This window comes from Galeopterus variegatus, unplaced genomic scaffold, assembly GCF_000696425.1.
Source record: "Galeopterus variegatus unplaced genomic scaffold, G_variegatus-3.0.2 Scaffold3653, whole genome shotgun sequence".
Taxonomy (NCBI): domain Eukaryota; kingdom Metazoa; phylum Chordata; class Mammalia; order Dermoptera; family Cynocephalidae; genus Galeopterus; species Galeopterus variegatus.
In genome coordinates, this window is record NW_007729764.1 from 15,943 (window position 1) to 30,735 (window position 14,793).

The 14,793-nt window shown below is 41.0% G+C and overlaps 1 protein-coding gene across 1 annotated transcript in view; it reads left to right on the plus strand.

Moving 5' to 3' along the window:
• Positions 1-6,822: 6,822 nt before the first annotated feature.
• Positions 6,823-14,793, plus strand: part of LOC103601251 (alpha-(1,3)-fucosyltransferase 10-like) — a 45,281-nt gene continuing 37,310 nt past the window's right edge. The window contains exons 1-2 of the mRNA XM_008585635.1: positions 6,823-7,173; positions 11,719-12,013. Coding sequence (XP_008583857.1) covers positions 7,093-7,173; positions 11,719-12,013 — 376 coding nt within the window. The 5' untranslated portion in view covers positions 6,823-7,092. The remainder of the gene's footprint in view (positions 7,174-11,718; positions 12,014-14,793) is intronic.

Consider the following 14,793-nt stretch of genomic DNA (forward strand, 5'->3'; position numbering starts at 1 on the left):
CCGCCATCGATCCTGCCCATCAAAGCCTGACTCTGCCTCTGTGGCTTGGGAACGGCTTCCCTCTTCCCGGGTCTTCACTGAGTCGCACCTGTTGCTGGGACGTTGTGTGGCAGTGGCAGCGAAGCCGACGTGTCCAGCCGTAGGGAGCCCCGTGTGTGATGGAGAGGCCGCCTCGGGAGCACCCAGGGGCAGCCTTGCTCACCCACAGGCAAGCCACGGCCTAGGTGTTTTTGACCCCATTAGCGCCCTCAGGATAGAGCTCGTTTTGTGTAAGATTTAGAATAACGTTGCTGGGATGTTAAGACATTTCCTGGGGATCTTCGAATGATTCTTTAGTACACGTATAGCAAATGCCACGCGAAATAACTTTTTCTTAACACGGCAGCTCCAGCAGGCTGCCCCTGCTTATTGCCGCAGCCCCTCAAACACCTGAGTCGGGTGTTCTGTGCATGAGTAACTTGAGTGGTTAATTTTATTTGCGGGAGGCATGCAACTCTGGCTGGGTACGATTGTGAGTGAGGCAAGCTGGTCTGCAGGAACTTATTCCCCTCATACCTGCCTCCTTCTCTCCAGTGAGACACCCCAGGAGCTTATGACCAATCTTGGCCTTGCTACTGATGTCACATTGCTTCTCCGTGGTCCATCAGGGTCTCACATGGAGATCTTTAAAGAGGGCCCTGGCTGTCTGCATTGAATAAGCAGCCCCGGTGTTTGCACACTAAAGTTTCGAAACCACCAGTCCAGACAGCACCCCGGCCTCCCTCAGTTTTACAACTTTCTCCTTCTCCTGCCTCCAAGCCAGAGGCAGTGTTGTGCCATCAGATGATCAGTAAGGTCTGCTCCAATTTTGAAATTGCCGTAATAACTTCTCATTTGCTCGCTTCCTGCTAGGTGGCAGTGTGTGACAGTGAATTAAATACACGGTCTCACCTGTTACTGTGTTGTTATTGCTCATCTTTTATTCAGTCAGAAAAAAAGTAAGTTTTATCTCACAGACATCATTTTTGAAAAAGAAATTCAAACTAGGGTTAAATTTAGGAAATAAAGAAAAAATATAGTTTGGACAAACAATAATGTTATTCATATATGTATAAATACTGCTCACTACGCAGACCTTTCCAATCCATATTTAAATGCTTTCATATGTGAAATGTAAAGCACTGATTGCAGCAAGAAATTTAATATCTAATATAATTACCAGAATTCTACAATAAGCATTTCTTACAGTGTTCCTGAACATGAGTTTTTGAAAATTTAAAAAAAAAAATGGGCTGGCCCGTGACTTACTTGGGAGTGTGTGGTGCTGAGGCCAAGGGTTCGGATCCCCTTACTGGTCATCTCTCTTTTTTTTTTTTTTTAAAAAAAAAAGGAAATTTAAAAAGAAAATGAGTTAATTTTTATTTACAATGTTTTTCACACACTTTTATTTGAGTTTTCAAAAGGTTATGTTGAATTAGTAGAAGTAATTCTAAACTAGTTAAATACAAATACTTTTTGTTTTATATTTCTAGAAGTCTTAATTTGTGATGACTCAGATTGTCTTGATTACTGCCTCTTTACTTGAATAATCTTTCTTCTACGGAGAGTTTTTGCTCCTGGACAAAACTTATGGGATCAGAGAGCTTAATTTGGGAATCAAATCTTTTGCCTTTGGACACATGAATTATAAGCCATGTTTCGTGAGTGTTGTTTAACCAGTTCCTCATCTACGATTACATAAATGATAAAAGCAAATTAGGTATTTTAATTCAGATCTTCTACCAGGAATGAAAATTGTCCTGTAAAAAATCATCTGTAAGACCTTCATGGAGAAAGAATAGTTACCAAGAAAACTCATGTGAAAAATAAAGATGAAAAGAGTCGTTCTTGAGGAATCCTTTCAGTCCTTAGTGTGATACACAAACTTTGCAGTCTTGTGCTCCCACCTCCAGTTTTAATATCTATGCTTCTAATTAGGGCTTTATATCTGTCTCTCTCTCTCTTTCTAGGTCTGGGTTTGTTTTTATTTAGCACATTAAATAGACCCACTGAGTACCCATTTTGGTGAGGCTGTATTATTTACACTGCATAATTTGAGTGCTTCAGTATGTGTATGGAATTTTAGAATTTAAGAGTGGTATCACCTTCAGCTCTGCAATAGAAATGTGCAGGTGCTCTGGCTACACCTCCTGTTCCCCCATTAATCACCAGCCTTGATTCACATGGCTGCCGGTGTCCCTTCCTCCCTTACTATTCTCTATTGGTGTTGCCTGAAATGTGTGCTTGGTTGAAGAGGCTGACCTTCCCAAATAGAAATCTGTAACCCTAAGCACTCTATACATAAAAATAAATGCTCGTAAAAGCAAATATGAAGTCCATTAAAAAAAAGATTGAGGAACACATTAACACAAATGTGGATGAAGAAAAATTGGGAAAAAGTGGAAACTGAGACCGTCACACCACGTTCATCAGGTGCCCAGGGCACGGTTGCACTAAGGAAGTCTGCTAATTAACAGAACAGGCCAATTTTTCAATGTTCAACAGCTGTATTCTGTGCATCCAATAAAGCGGCTTTCACAAGTTTCCTAGCATCCCCAGCTTGCTGCATTCTCTGGATGGCTATGATAAAAACAAGCATACGGTGATATGGGTCTATAAACGGACTTGGTATAGGGAGGGATAAGGCCTCCCTAAGGAGGTAGCCTTGAAAGTCTCGGAGAATGGCTAGGGCTGGGAGAGGTGCGGGTGTCCTCAGTAGGCCGAGAGCTCCTCTGTGAGCTGGAACAAACAGCGTGTGTGCAGTGGATACAAGGAAAGGAAGCTAGAGAAGTAGGGAAGGGTCCACGTCATCTTTTCTAAGAGTTCGATCTTTATCTTGTGATCTTTGGCAAGCCACTGAAGAATTTCACTCAGAGGAAAGATATCCAATCAGCATTCTAGAGACATCTCTTATGGTTGAGCAGAGAATATGAGGGCCAGACTGGGAAGAACACCAGTTATTGGGCATTTGGAGTAAACAGGTAGGAATGAATGAGGAATGTTGAGGTAGAGTTGGAAGGAGGTAGTTAAAAGTGCCTGAAGAGTTGTCCAAGGGCTCTCTGACATCTCCCCATCAGCCTACCCCCTCATCTCTTTCTGAGGACAGCCGCCATTTAAGGGGTGTTCTGGAGATTTATACCTTATAAAGTGAAAACACCTCTTGGGTAGTCAAACCTATTTGAGAAATTACACTTTAGTGTGAATAATTTAAGTTTGATAATTAGATGTATTCCTTCTAAGATCCCTCCCTGGTATTACCTTTAGCTCAGTTAAGAGAGTTGCTTATTAACCCAATTGACTTTCCAGTTACTAGCGGAGAGACACACGAGGGGGCTTCCCAGAGCTCCTGACTTCTGCCTCACTTCTCTCTCCTGCCGGTGGGGACAGGGAGGGAGGGGAGGGACACAGACTGGTAGGGGTGGAACATTCCCTGGGTCACCTAGGGTTGGTTTCTCATTTTACAGGCAGAGACACAGGGCAGAAATCATCTCTTCTTTCCATTTCTGAAACTCTGAGCCCACACCTCAGCTGACCCTGCGTGGCCAGAATTCGAAGCTGGCACTAAGATATTCAGTCTCTCTTCTGTTCATCATCATTCAAAATAAAGTAGAAAATTTGAACTTATTCTAGGTTGAAAGCGTTGCTGGTGTTGATGGAATAGCACTTGCAGCAGCATGAGGTAGTCACACTCAGCCCCACACCCGACTCGGGGCAGCAGATGGCCAGCCCCGGGCAGCGCACACCTGCGTGGGGTGCATTTCAGGAGCTCAGCTCCTGGGGGCTTGAGGGTTGGTTTCTGAGAGTCCATTTCAGATGTTATCTGCCATGGTTGCCTGAACAAACACATTGTTCTGTCCCAGAAAGGAGTATTCTGTGGCACTGTCAGATTCACCCTGCAGGCAATGGTGAAACAGAAGGGAGCTTTCCTTTCAGAGTCCTACTGAATTGGAGCTTTCTGGCCTTCATGGTACTCTTTGCAAGCCCATCTGTCCCACCAGTTGGGGGACTGCTGACTTGATGACAGGCTGGGTAGCTAATCCCATGGATTAGATCAACTGTTATTGTTGTAAGTGTACCCTGAGGCCTGGTTGATTGCTGCTATCAATCATATATTTTGATGCTATGAATCAAAATACTGTCTACCCTGGCTGGGCTCAATTCTTTAGTGGACAGCATGCAACCTCAGCCTGGTCCCTGAGACCCCATTACATTTCTGGCTTTGGGAATACAACCTAACTTGAGATTCTTTGGGTGCAAGGGAATTTGTCACCTGAAATTCTTCCATCATAGTTCAAACAGCCATGTGGAGATCTTAAAAAGGTTCTAGGACAGACCTGAGCTATGTGGTGGCTGTAAAAATATCCCAAACATGTCCTCAAATTCTCTTTCCATCTTTTGTTTTCCTCTATTCCCAGCCGTTTTGTACTCTCCACAAGCTGCCACTGTTTTTCCCATTTCTCTCCTTCCCACTGAGCTTGGAGTCAGGTGACCTGGTTTCTAGGCCCACTTTCTGCCTTTAAGGAATAGGATCCTTGGCAAATCACTTAAACTTGCCAAGGCTCAGTTTTCTTATTTGTGGAAACTGGGAATAATAATACCTACCTTGCCTGCTTTACAAAGTGATTGTAAATAAAATTAAAGAGAGTGATATATCTAAAAATCTTTTGAAAATGATATAATTTTATTCTCATTTAAAGTAGTAATATTATTTTATTACCTTATCTGGGTTACATTGATTATAGCTATAATAAATTGCTTTTGCACATAAAGTCAAAGTTTGTTCATCTTTCTGTTTGTTATACAAGGGTAAGAAATAATGATAGCATTTGTTATTTACTATAAAGAAATGGAGGCTTAGACAGATTTGATAACTTGTCCAAATTTATATTATGTATAAGTGGCAGAACCAGGATTGGAACCCAAAGTGCTAGCTCCACATTTTATGTAGTTAGTAGCTACTGGCATCCACTGAGTAGAGGAAAGGCACTTTTCATGTTCTTACAGAGTTTTGTTCCTTTTTTCTCTGATGTACCAGCTGTCTCTACACAGGCTTTTTTCTGTGCTTCCGGCAGGTAACCTGTGAGTGTTAGCATTATCTAGTGGGAATTTTATTAGTATTGATGTTAAAAATGTGTGGAAGAACTATGTTCTTACAGAGTTTTGTTCCTTTTTTCTCTGATGTACCAGCTGTCTCTACACAGGCTTTTTTCTGTGCTTCCGGCAGGTAACCTGAGAGTGTTAGCATTATCTAGTGGGAATTTTATTAGTATTGATGTTAAAAATGTGTGGAAGAACACATGAACTTCAAAGTCAGACTAGTTTCTGGTTGTAGTACTTATCAAAGTTATAGTCGTGGGCAAGTTACTTTACTTCCTCCAAATTTGATTTTCTCACCTTTAAAAATGAGGATAGTGGTAGCTGCTGCTTGGAGTTGTCGGGAGGATTGACTGAGCTCCTGCATGCTGAGCACTTAGGAAAGGTCTCGCTCATCGTGGGTTCCTCAGCAAATACTAGTGGGCTCCTTTTCTTTGGCAAAGTGAACGTTTCTCCATTTGAAGTTCCAGTTGATGAGGCAGCAACATATTTTATATGAATTCCACTTCATTTTCCACCTAAAGGTATAATAAAAATTGTAATATTTAAATATAATTATAGAAAACAAATGTTTATTGGACATTTATTATGTGCCAGGTTCTGAAATAAGTGTTTTAACAGTCATATAATTCTCACAATAACTCTCTGATTAGGTACCTTTATTGTCTACTTTTGGAAACTGAATTATGGAAAGGCTAGGTAAAGCCAACTGGGGAGTTGTATTAGTCTGTTTCTGTTGCTTATAACAGAATACCTCAAACTGGGTAATTTATAAAGAAATGAAATTTATTTCTTACAGTTTTGGAGGCTGAGAAGTCCAAGGTCCAGGGGACACATCTGGTGAGGGCCTTCTTCTAGGTGGGAACTCTCTCAGGGTCCCATAGCAATGCAGGGTGTCACATGGTGAGAGAAATGAGCTGATCAAGAGAGCTAACCTTCTCATTTGCTGTCCTCGTCAAGCCATCAGTCCACACCATGGTAACTCATTGCCATCGCCCCATCACTCCATGAATGGATGAATCCACTCATGAGGGCACAGTCCTCACATAGAATCATGGGGAGAAAAGCTTTCTATGGGGCCATTTAGTTCCTTTTTTAAACTTTTTGAAATGATCATTCATTTCAGATAGATGGAAATCTTTGAAACTTCCAGAGAATCATATTGTCCAAACAACCCACTGCGTTATTGCACTTGCCATAAAAGACTTAACAAATAAATCAGTAACCAGAATACCTCATGTTGTGGTTGAAGCTGGTTTCCTTGGGGGATGCTGGGGCCAGTTGGTCATTATTCATTTTTGATCAAAGCCTGAACTTTTAATTTATTTTTCTCTAAGTTTTAATAGAGTTGAGTAGACAGTTCCGAAAAACTCTACTCACTTCTCTACTGCTTTGGAACCTAGATAGAAGGATGTGACTACATGTAAATGACTTCTGGAATTCAGTCTTCTGATGGCAGAGAAATTTAAGTGAAAACAGAATTTTAGATTTGGGACCTGATTGTAGATTTGGCACCCTCTTCCAATAGGCTGTGTGGCCTTGAGCCTCTCTGGTCTTGGTGTCCTTATCTGTGGGGGAGGTATTAGGATTACATGATTTCAAAGCTTCCTTTTAGGTTAAAACTTTTGGATTTCTATATAATAACTCTGCAACAATGCATCTATTAAATCTTCTGCACTATGGCTAAAAGGTGATCTGTTCATTTGTTTCAGAATTTTTGGATGCTTCTTGTTTGGAGAATCTAGCTGCTCTGATGATAGCTTAAGAAGACTGCATGCCATTTCCTCTAAATGCCACACCAGGCCCACCTGGAGCCTCGCATCTCAGTCCTTCATGGAGACCAGATCCCAGCAGGAATGGCAGTGCAGGAAATTGGCACCCAGACGGATGCTGCACGTGAAGCTGTCTTGGGCTATGAGCTGACGTGAGCACACCTGGTAGCCAGACTAGCCCTCTGTCAGTCGCCCAGGGCAGGGCAGCATGGTGCGGATTCAGAGGAGGAAGCTTTTGGCATCTTGCCTGTGCATCACAGCTACCATCTTTCTGCTTGTCACACTCCAGGTACCAAGAATTTGGGTGGTGTAGTGTTGATTCTTGGGCCTTTGCCCCCCCCTCCATTCTCTCAGAACTCCGAGTACTTTTTGCTTAATTTTTCAGGATTGGGATTTTTTACAGTGTAAGGTGGGAGAAACACTTTTTTTCTTTTTTTCTTTTTTTAAATCAGGTGAAACAGGTTTAGTGAATGCATGTGCAGGTAGAAGCAAAATAATTGAGACCGAGGGTCAGTCTGTGACTCTTGTACGGTCCTGGTTTTAGATAACCAGAAAGTAAAGCTCAATCTTTTCTTTTTTTAAATCAGGTGAAACAGGTTTAGTGAATGCATGTGCAGGTAGAAGCAAAATAATTGAGACTGAGGGTCAGTCTGTGACTCTTGTACGGTCCTGGTTTTAGATAACCAGAAAGTAAAGCTCAATCTGTCTTACTGGGTCTCAAAGCTGACAGCTTCCTCAAAGTCTGCTATTGTCATCATTCTTGAAGAAGCAAGGACTATTCTGAGAACAAAACAGTCTGTACCTTCTAGTAGATGCAGTGTAAAACGTGCATTAATAAATTTGTCATTCTTGACGTATGCTGCTAGGAACTGAAACATTTCTTTAGTCCTGCACTTATTTCCTTTAGTCAGTTTTTCTGAACTTTGCTGATTTCAAATTAAAATAAAAATTGCATAATGATAGTAAAAGGATAGATAAGAGCTCAGATATATTTTGCCCCTATTCAGGTACCAGCTGCCCATTTCAAAATCCAAAGGACTTTTAAAGATTATTTGTGGATGTGAGTAGTTCAGGCGTGGGATCGATGGAAACTAAAGTGTTCTCTGGGCCTTTATGCTGTTCAGGATCTTCTTTCTCCTGACTAGAATTGAAGGAGGTAATGCTTATAAAAGCATGTTGGTGGACACTGGGACTGGTGCATCCACTACCTTCTGCTGCTGGATTGGGATTCTGGTCAGAGGAAATATTTGACTCCCTCTTTGTAGATGCTGGAAGTATCCAGGACCTGCTGTTCAGGAAGGGCTGGAGTTTTCTGCTCCTTTCTGTGGGAGGTTGTGAGAGAGCTTTGATCTTAGTAGGCATTTACTTTGGCACTTTTTCCTGTTCTGCCTGCATGTAAGCTAAGAGCTTTCCTTTTGATGTCAGAACCAATTGCTGTGTTTCTGATATGCGTGTCATTTCTGAGTTTCCAGAGCTTGAAAGGTGGTGTGATTACTAGAGATAATCCTTCATCTGGCTCATAGTTTCAGTTTTGCCATCAATAGTGTGGTTTGGGCTGTTTCCCAGTTCTCACTGGTACATCGAAAGCTTCAGTGTTCAGAGTTGTGGAAATACTATTTAAAAAAAACAAACACACTATAAATTAAAAATATAATGCCTATGCATTCAGAATCATTCCTGTGTTTACTGTAAAAGTACAGTTTTTACTGTAGAAGTAAATTATTTCATAGGGCTACTCAGATGAAATAATTTGCCACGTGTGTAGGGTAAAGGAAGGATAAATGAAAAAAACTCATGTCATAGATCCTGTAGTAGTCTGCTAGGGCTGCTGCAACAAAATACCACAGACTGGGTGGCTTAAACAATAGAAGTGTATTTTCTCATGGTTCTGGAGGCTGGAAGTCTAAGATCAAGGCATCCGTAGGGTTGTTTCCTCTGAGGCCTCTCTTTTTGACTTGTAGATAGCTGTCTTCTCCCTGTGTCTTCACCTCATGTTTGCTTTGTACTTGTCTGTGTCCAAATTTCCCCTTTTTATATGAACACCAGTTATTGGATTATGACCTAATGATCTCATTTTAGTTTAATTTCTTCTTTAAAGACCCTATCTCCTAAGGTAGGGAGAGGTGCTGAGGTTAGAACGTCAACACACAAATTTTGGGGTACGCAATTCAGCCCATAACAGATTCTATAACCTAAGTTATTTGGTTCTCTGGAGGAAATCATTCATCTTAGATATTATTTTCCACTCACATTTAATTATATTTTGCGTATACTATCTGTAAATGCTTTGGGTGTATATGTACCTTTATTTATTTTTGAATTTTACTTACTTTTTAGTTGCACAAATAATTCATGAATACATTTGGAATATTTTAAAGCAAATCTCAGACATAACAGAATTACACCTGGATGTATAGCACAGTAGTATGATTCTCTAAAAGATAGGAACTATTTAAAATTTAATATAGTCATATTACTACTGTCACACCCAACAAAATTAACAATAATTATTCAGTACCCTCTACATACTAGGCCATATTACATTTTCCTCAATTTTCTTTAGAAAGTCATTTTATAATGGGTTGGTTTGAATCTGTAATAAACAAATCTCACTCATGCTTTTAGTTGGTATATCTTAACTTCATTTTATTTATTTATTTACTAACTTTAAAACTTTCTTCTGCCTCATCTTTTGTTGAAGAAACTGGGTCATTTGTTCTTTTGAATTTCTCAGATTGTGGATTTGGCTGACTTTATCCTTGTAGTTTTGTAATATGTTCCTTTATTCCCACATGTTTGTACAACCTGGTAGCGATATCTGAAGCTAAGTATTTTTTTTAAAGCTGTTTGCCAGAAAAATCTCTCCTTAAAGCAATCTTTATTGTTTGTAAATGAACTCACAGCTAGATTTGGCTGATTTTATCCTTGTAGTTTTGTAATATGTTCCTTTATTCCCACATGTTTGTACAACCTGGTAGCGATATCTGAAGCTAAGTATTTTTTTTAAAACTGTTTGCCAGAAAAATCTCTCCTTAAAGCAATCTTTATTGTTTGTAAATGAACTCACAGCTCATGTAGTAGACATTGATCAGAAATGTGGAGCAAATTTTACTTTTGAAGTTATACCCCATGGCTTTGTAAAAACTTTTAAGTTACTGGTTGTACGTTTGCATGGGAGGTTGGATGAAAAGATAAGAGAGTTTGCTGCTACCAGTCAACTCTATCCCATCAAGCTATTGGGGAAGAGCCACATTATTATATTACCAAAATGCCGAGAAAGCTGTTGGCAAGAGTTAGACTAGTTTTCAGTGACTGTTTTTCTGTTCTAATGCTGACTGTGGTGTCACGGATAATCCATGATTTTTTAAAGCTAATATAATTCTTTACTCCTTTTGGAGTACCTCATGGCTTTCCCTCAGTGGTTCTTAATATATTTTTTGCCTTGGGTATCTTTGAGAATCTAATGAATATTATGGACCCTGCCCAGGGAGCTACAGACTCCATGGGACGTGTCAGTGGTCAGTGTCCCTTTGCTACCATTGGGGTAACAAGTACATAGAACAGGCCCCACCCTTGGCTGCTAGGAGTGGGGCTGCGGGCCATACATGGAGTGTGCCCTCTGTGGCTGAACGGTGCAGGAGTTAACACATAGAGGTGTACATGTGCCACCATTCCACTGCTTTATTTCATAGTTTGACTCCTAATGTTACATCTGACACAGATCAGCCCTTTCTCTAACAGATTTTTGTAATGCCATATCATTAGCAAATCTTAAAGTTTGATGAAATAGCAGCAGTTTTAGAGAACAACTGCCCTCGGCGTCTGCAGCACCCTCCCGGCCCTCCTGAGCACTGATAGGATAGCCTAGCTGCCCAGTGACCCAGCCTTAGACTGTCCTGAAATACATAAAAAACATGGTGTTAAGGGGGAGTTAGTGGAAGCCCACACTCATGGTCTGCTGTGTGGATAACATAGACTCCAGGGAGTTTTGACGATGGATATTACTTCGCCATTTCAATGCTACAGTGGCTATTACTAGAAACATAACACCTATGTTATGACTCCTTTAATTATAATAAGAAGAAACCAGTTGGTGATTTATAACTCATTTTTCTTAGAGTATAATCTCTAGTAGTAGTAAGGTAATAACCTTATGATAGGTTTCATTAAAAGACAAAACTATTTCTGGGTACTATATGTGTTTATAAAATGGAGGGGAAATGTATCTGTTATAGGTGTTCAGTAGAACTATGAAGCATCCTGTTAGTAGATATTTTGGAGGCTGTGTCTACAACCTGATCCCTGGAACCTGTGAATATCTTACTCTACATGGCAAAAGGGACTTTGAGGATGGGATTTATTTGACCTATCTTGAGGTGAGAAATTATCCTGAATTATCCATGTGGTCCCAATGTAATCATGCGTCCTTAAAAGCACAGAGACTTTCCTGGCTATGATCAGAGAGAAGAGTGACATAAGAAGAGGCAGAGAGATGCAATGTTTCAGGCTTTGAAGATGGAGGAGGGGGCATGAGCTGGGAGTGGTGGGTGGCCCTGAGAGATAGAAAAGACAAGAACAGGGATTCTCCCCTGGAGTCTCCAAAAAGGAACGTAACCATGATGATCCCTTGATTTCAGCCCAGTGAGACCCATTTCAGACTTGGGACCTACAGAACTGTACAGTAATACATGTGTGTTGTTTTAAATTACTGAGTTCATGGTAATTTGTTACAGCAGCAATAGAAAGCTAAGAGGCTAAAACGTCAAGATGAATGGGAGATGTGCAAAAGGAAATGAAATAATTGGACTCTGGTAATGATTGTCTTCTCTTGTAGGTAGTGGTTGAGCTGGGGAAGTTTGAAAGGAAGAAGTTTAAACATTCTAATTTGCATGATGGACATGCAGAAATGGAGGAAGAGCCCAGAGCTCTCAACCCATTCCTTAAGAAAGAAGCACTGACCTTGAATAGGAGAAAACAATTGGAAATGGATAGCTACCCCGTAATGCTTTGGTGGTCCCCACTGACTGGGGAAACCGGAAGGCTAGGCCAGTGTGGAGCGGACACTTGTTTCTTCACCATCAACCGGACCTACCTACATCATCACAGGACCAGAGCTTTTCTCTTCTATGGTGAGTGGGGCTTTTTCCTTTCTTTCTTTGCTGCTGTCTTACTCCAGTGCTGAGTTACCGTGTAACTCCCAAGAAAGCTGGTATGGCTGCCCTTGAAAATACTTGGGCACACCTGATATCCTTTGCATTGGCTCTGTGGAGGGCCTGCGCATTTAGCAAATATAATAAAGAAACAAGAAACAAAGAAGCCTGACCAATAGAGGTGGTTTGTTGGGCCACTGGGTATTTATGAAGGAGAAGAGAGATTTCTCCTCACCTTTTCATGGTTAGGTTGTGCTTACTGAATTTGATATTCAGGGAATTGGGTATTGCCTATACTGCTGACATCAGTTCAGAATGTCACTTATGATAATAGGCAAGAGATTTTGATGACTATAACAGATGTTTGATTGGACATAAGCCAAGCATGATGTTCTTTATTTCCTTAATGTCAGATTAATCAGAAATAAAAAAAGGTTGTTCAGCTTCAGCTTTTAAGAACAGGTTGGTATTCATCATTTTGTGAGGCTGATTATGTGTTATGCTGGGATTGAAGGTCACCCAAGCCCGGGTAGTGGAGTAGGCACGATGCCAGCAGCAGTTAGAAATACAGGGCTCTCGGGGGATGAGCAGTGGGGTGCAGGGGGACAGATTAGCACACTGACCAAATATAGCCAGGGTTAATCACTTAAGTTAGGAAGTCTGTGAAGGGAAATCTGCTTTAGAGTGGTATGAATATTTGTGTGTGTGTGTGTGTGTGTGTGTGTGTGTGTGTGTGTGTGTGTGTGTCTAATGCTGACTTTGAGGAGACAGAACTGAGATTAGGATATAGAGCTGGGTCAGTCTCATTGTAATGACTAACAGGATCTTAAATAAAGCAGAAAATGGGTTTGGCAGGAATCAGGAGGTGTACATGCCCTACTGGTTGGTCAGGGCTGCAGAGCTGTGGGCACTGGTGCCCTGGTGAGCATTCAGGGAAATTCCAGGTACTTAAAACTCCAGATCCTGGCTTAGTTGCCCCAAAGGCCTCCTGCTATTCCCACGCACTTGCTTTCCACCTCTACTCTTGAAAAGGAATCAGCATAGGTTTGAGAAGTGAGGGCCATGTGTACAGGGTCAGGCTGGTGGCTTATTGGTCCTGAGAGGAAGGTGACAGCTGGAATAGCACTGAATGCTTATTTTCAACATCATTTGATTACAGGTGCCACTGAAGATGTGATGTAATATATGGTGGTGTATCATGATACCCTCCTAAAATACAAGAAATTCTGAATTCTCAAACACATATAGCTCTGAAAGTTGGGATGAGGGATTATGATCCTCTAGTTGTTCTTTGAAATGAAGCAAAATTAAATGCTGAGTTTAATTTTAACAGAAGCCCCTAGAAATATTTCTGTTATATATAAAATTATAGATAATGTAATGGGCACTTATAGTTATAGATAATGTAATGGGCGCTTATATACCTACCACTTAGCTTGAGAAATAAAATAGTACAAGTATAATTGAAACCCTTCCTCCCCCAATCTATTTCCTCTCTCCTACCCCAGAGGGAATCATGATTCTGAGGTTGCTGTGTGTGTGTATGTGTGGTTATATATATGTGTGTGTTTATATATATAATTATATTATTTAAACATACAGGAATTACATGTACGTGTGTAACACGTTAAAAATTTTAAATGTTTGGAAGATAGTGACTGTGATACAACCACTTTAGATATTGGTTGGGCAGTATCTAGTAAATGTAACTTCATACCAAATAATTACACTCCTGGGTATATCAGCTCAGGAAATCTCATACACGTGCGTGGGTTGTTTATTGTAGCATTGTTTGTCATAAGTAAGGCTTTTAACATAAACTGAATTTCCAACAATAGGAAAATGGTTAAATGAAGTATGAGATGTAAGTACAGTGGAATACTATACAGTGGCAAAAATTGAGGAACTAGAGCCTTAAGCACACAAATTTGATAAAGCTCAAAAACTAAGTTACAGATAGAAAGTTACCATATCATACTATTATGCAACTTTTAGAACATACAAAGTAAAACTATATATTGTTTATGTTATTGGGAAGAATTTCTAGTAGAGTGCGTACACACACACACGTGCACATGTATAGATGACCTGTAGCTGACTCGACTGCACAGGCAGTTCTCTGAAAAATATCAATTGCCTTGAAGAGGAGCCTTATAACGTGGGTGAGACATCCTATTCTTAAAGAATTCATGTAAGTTCCAAGTTATCTTTAAGATTAGCTGAAGAGGCTTCCGGTCAAAATGGCAGAATAGATGGTCCCGGGCATCACTCTCTCCTACAAATCAATCCATTAACAGCTATTAAAAAGCAACAACAGCCAAGCTGGGGCCGCTAGAGCTCAGGGGAAGAGGAGGAGATACTTGCGGAGTTCATGAAGGCAGGAGAAACCACGATAAGAGAAAGAAAGGACCGCTCCTACCATTTCAAATCCCAGACGCTTCAAGGCTGGAATTGGTGGGTGCACAGAGCAAGAGCTGGCAAAAGCCACAGCTGTGCTCTTCCTATGAAGATGCTTGGAGGCGGCAGGGGAAAAGAGGGCCGTAGTGGCCCCCAGGCCAGCAGGACCACTAACAGGGTTCCCGTGGACCCATATAGGATCAAGGAGCCACAGCAACAGAAAAAAGGAGCCACTGAGAGGCCAGAGTCATTGCAAGAGACTAGTGCACAGCCTGTCCCATGGGAAGTGTTTGCAGTGTGGGCAGTCGAGAGACAGGCACACCAGGGAAATATTGAGGCACAGCATGGATAGCTGATCTGCT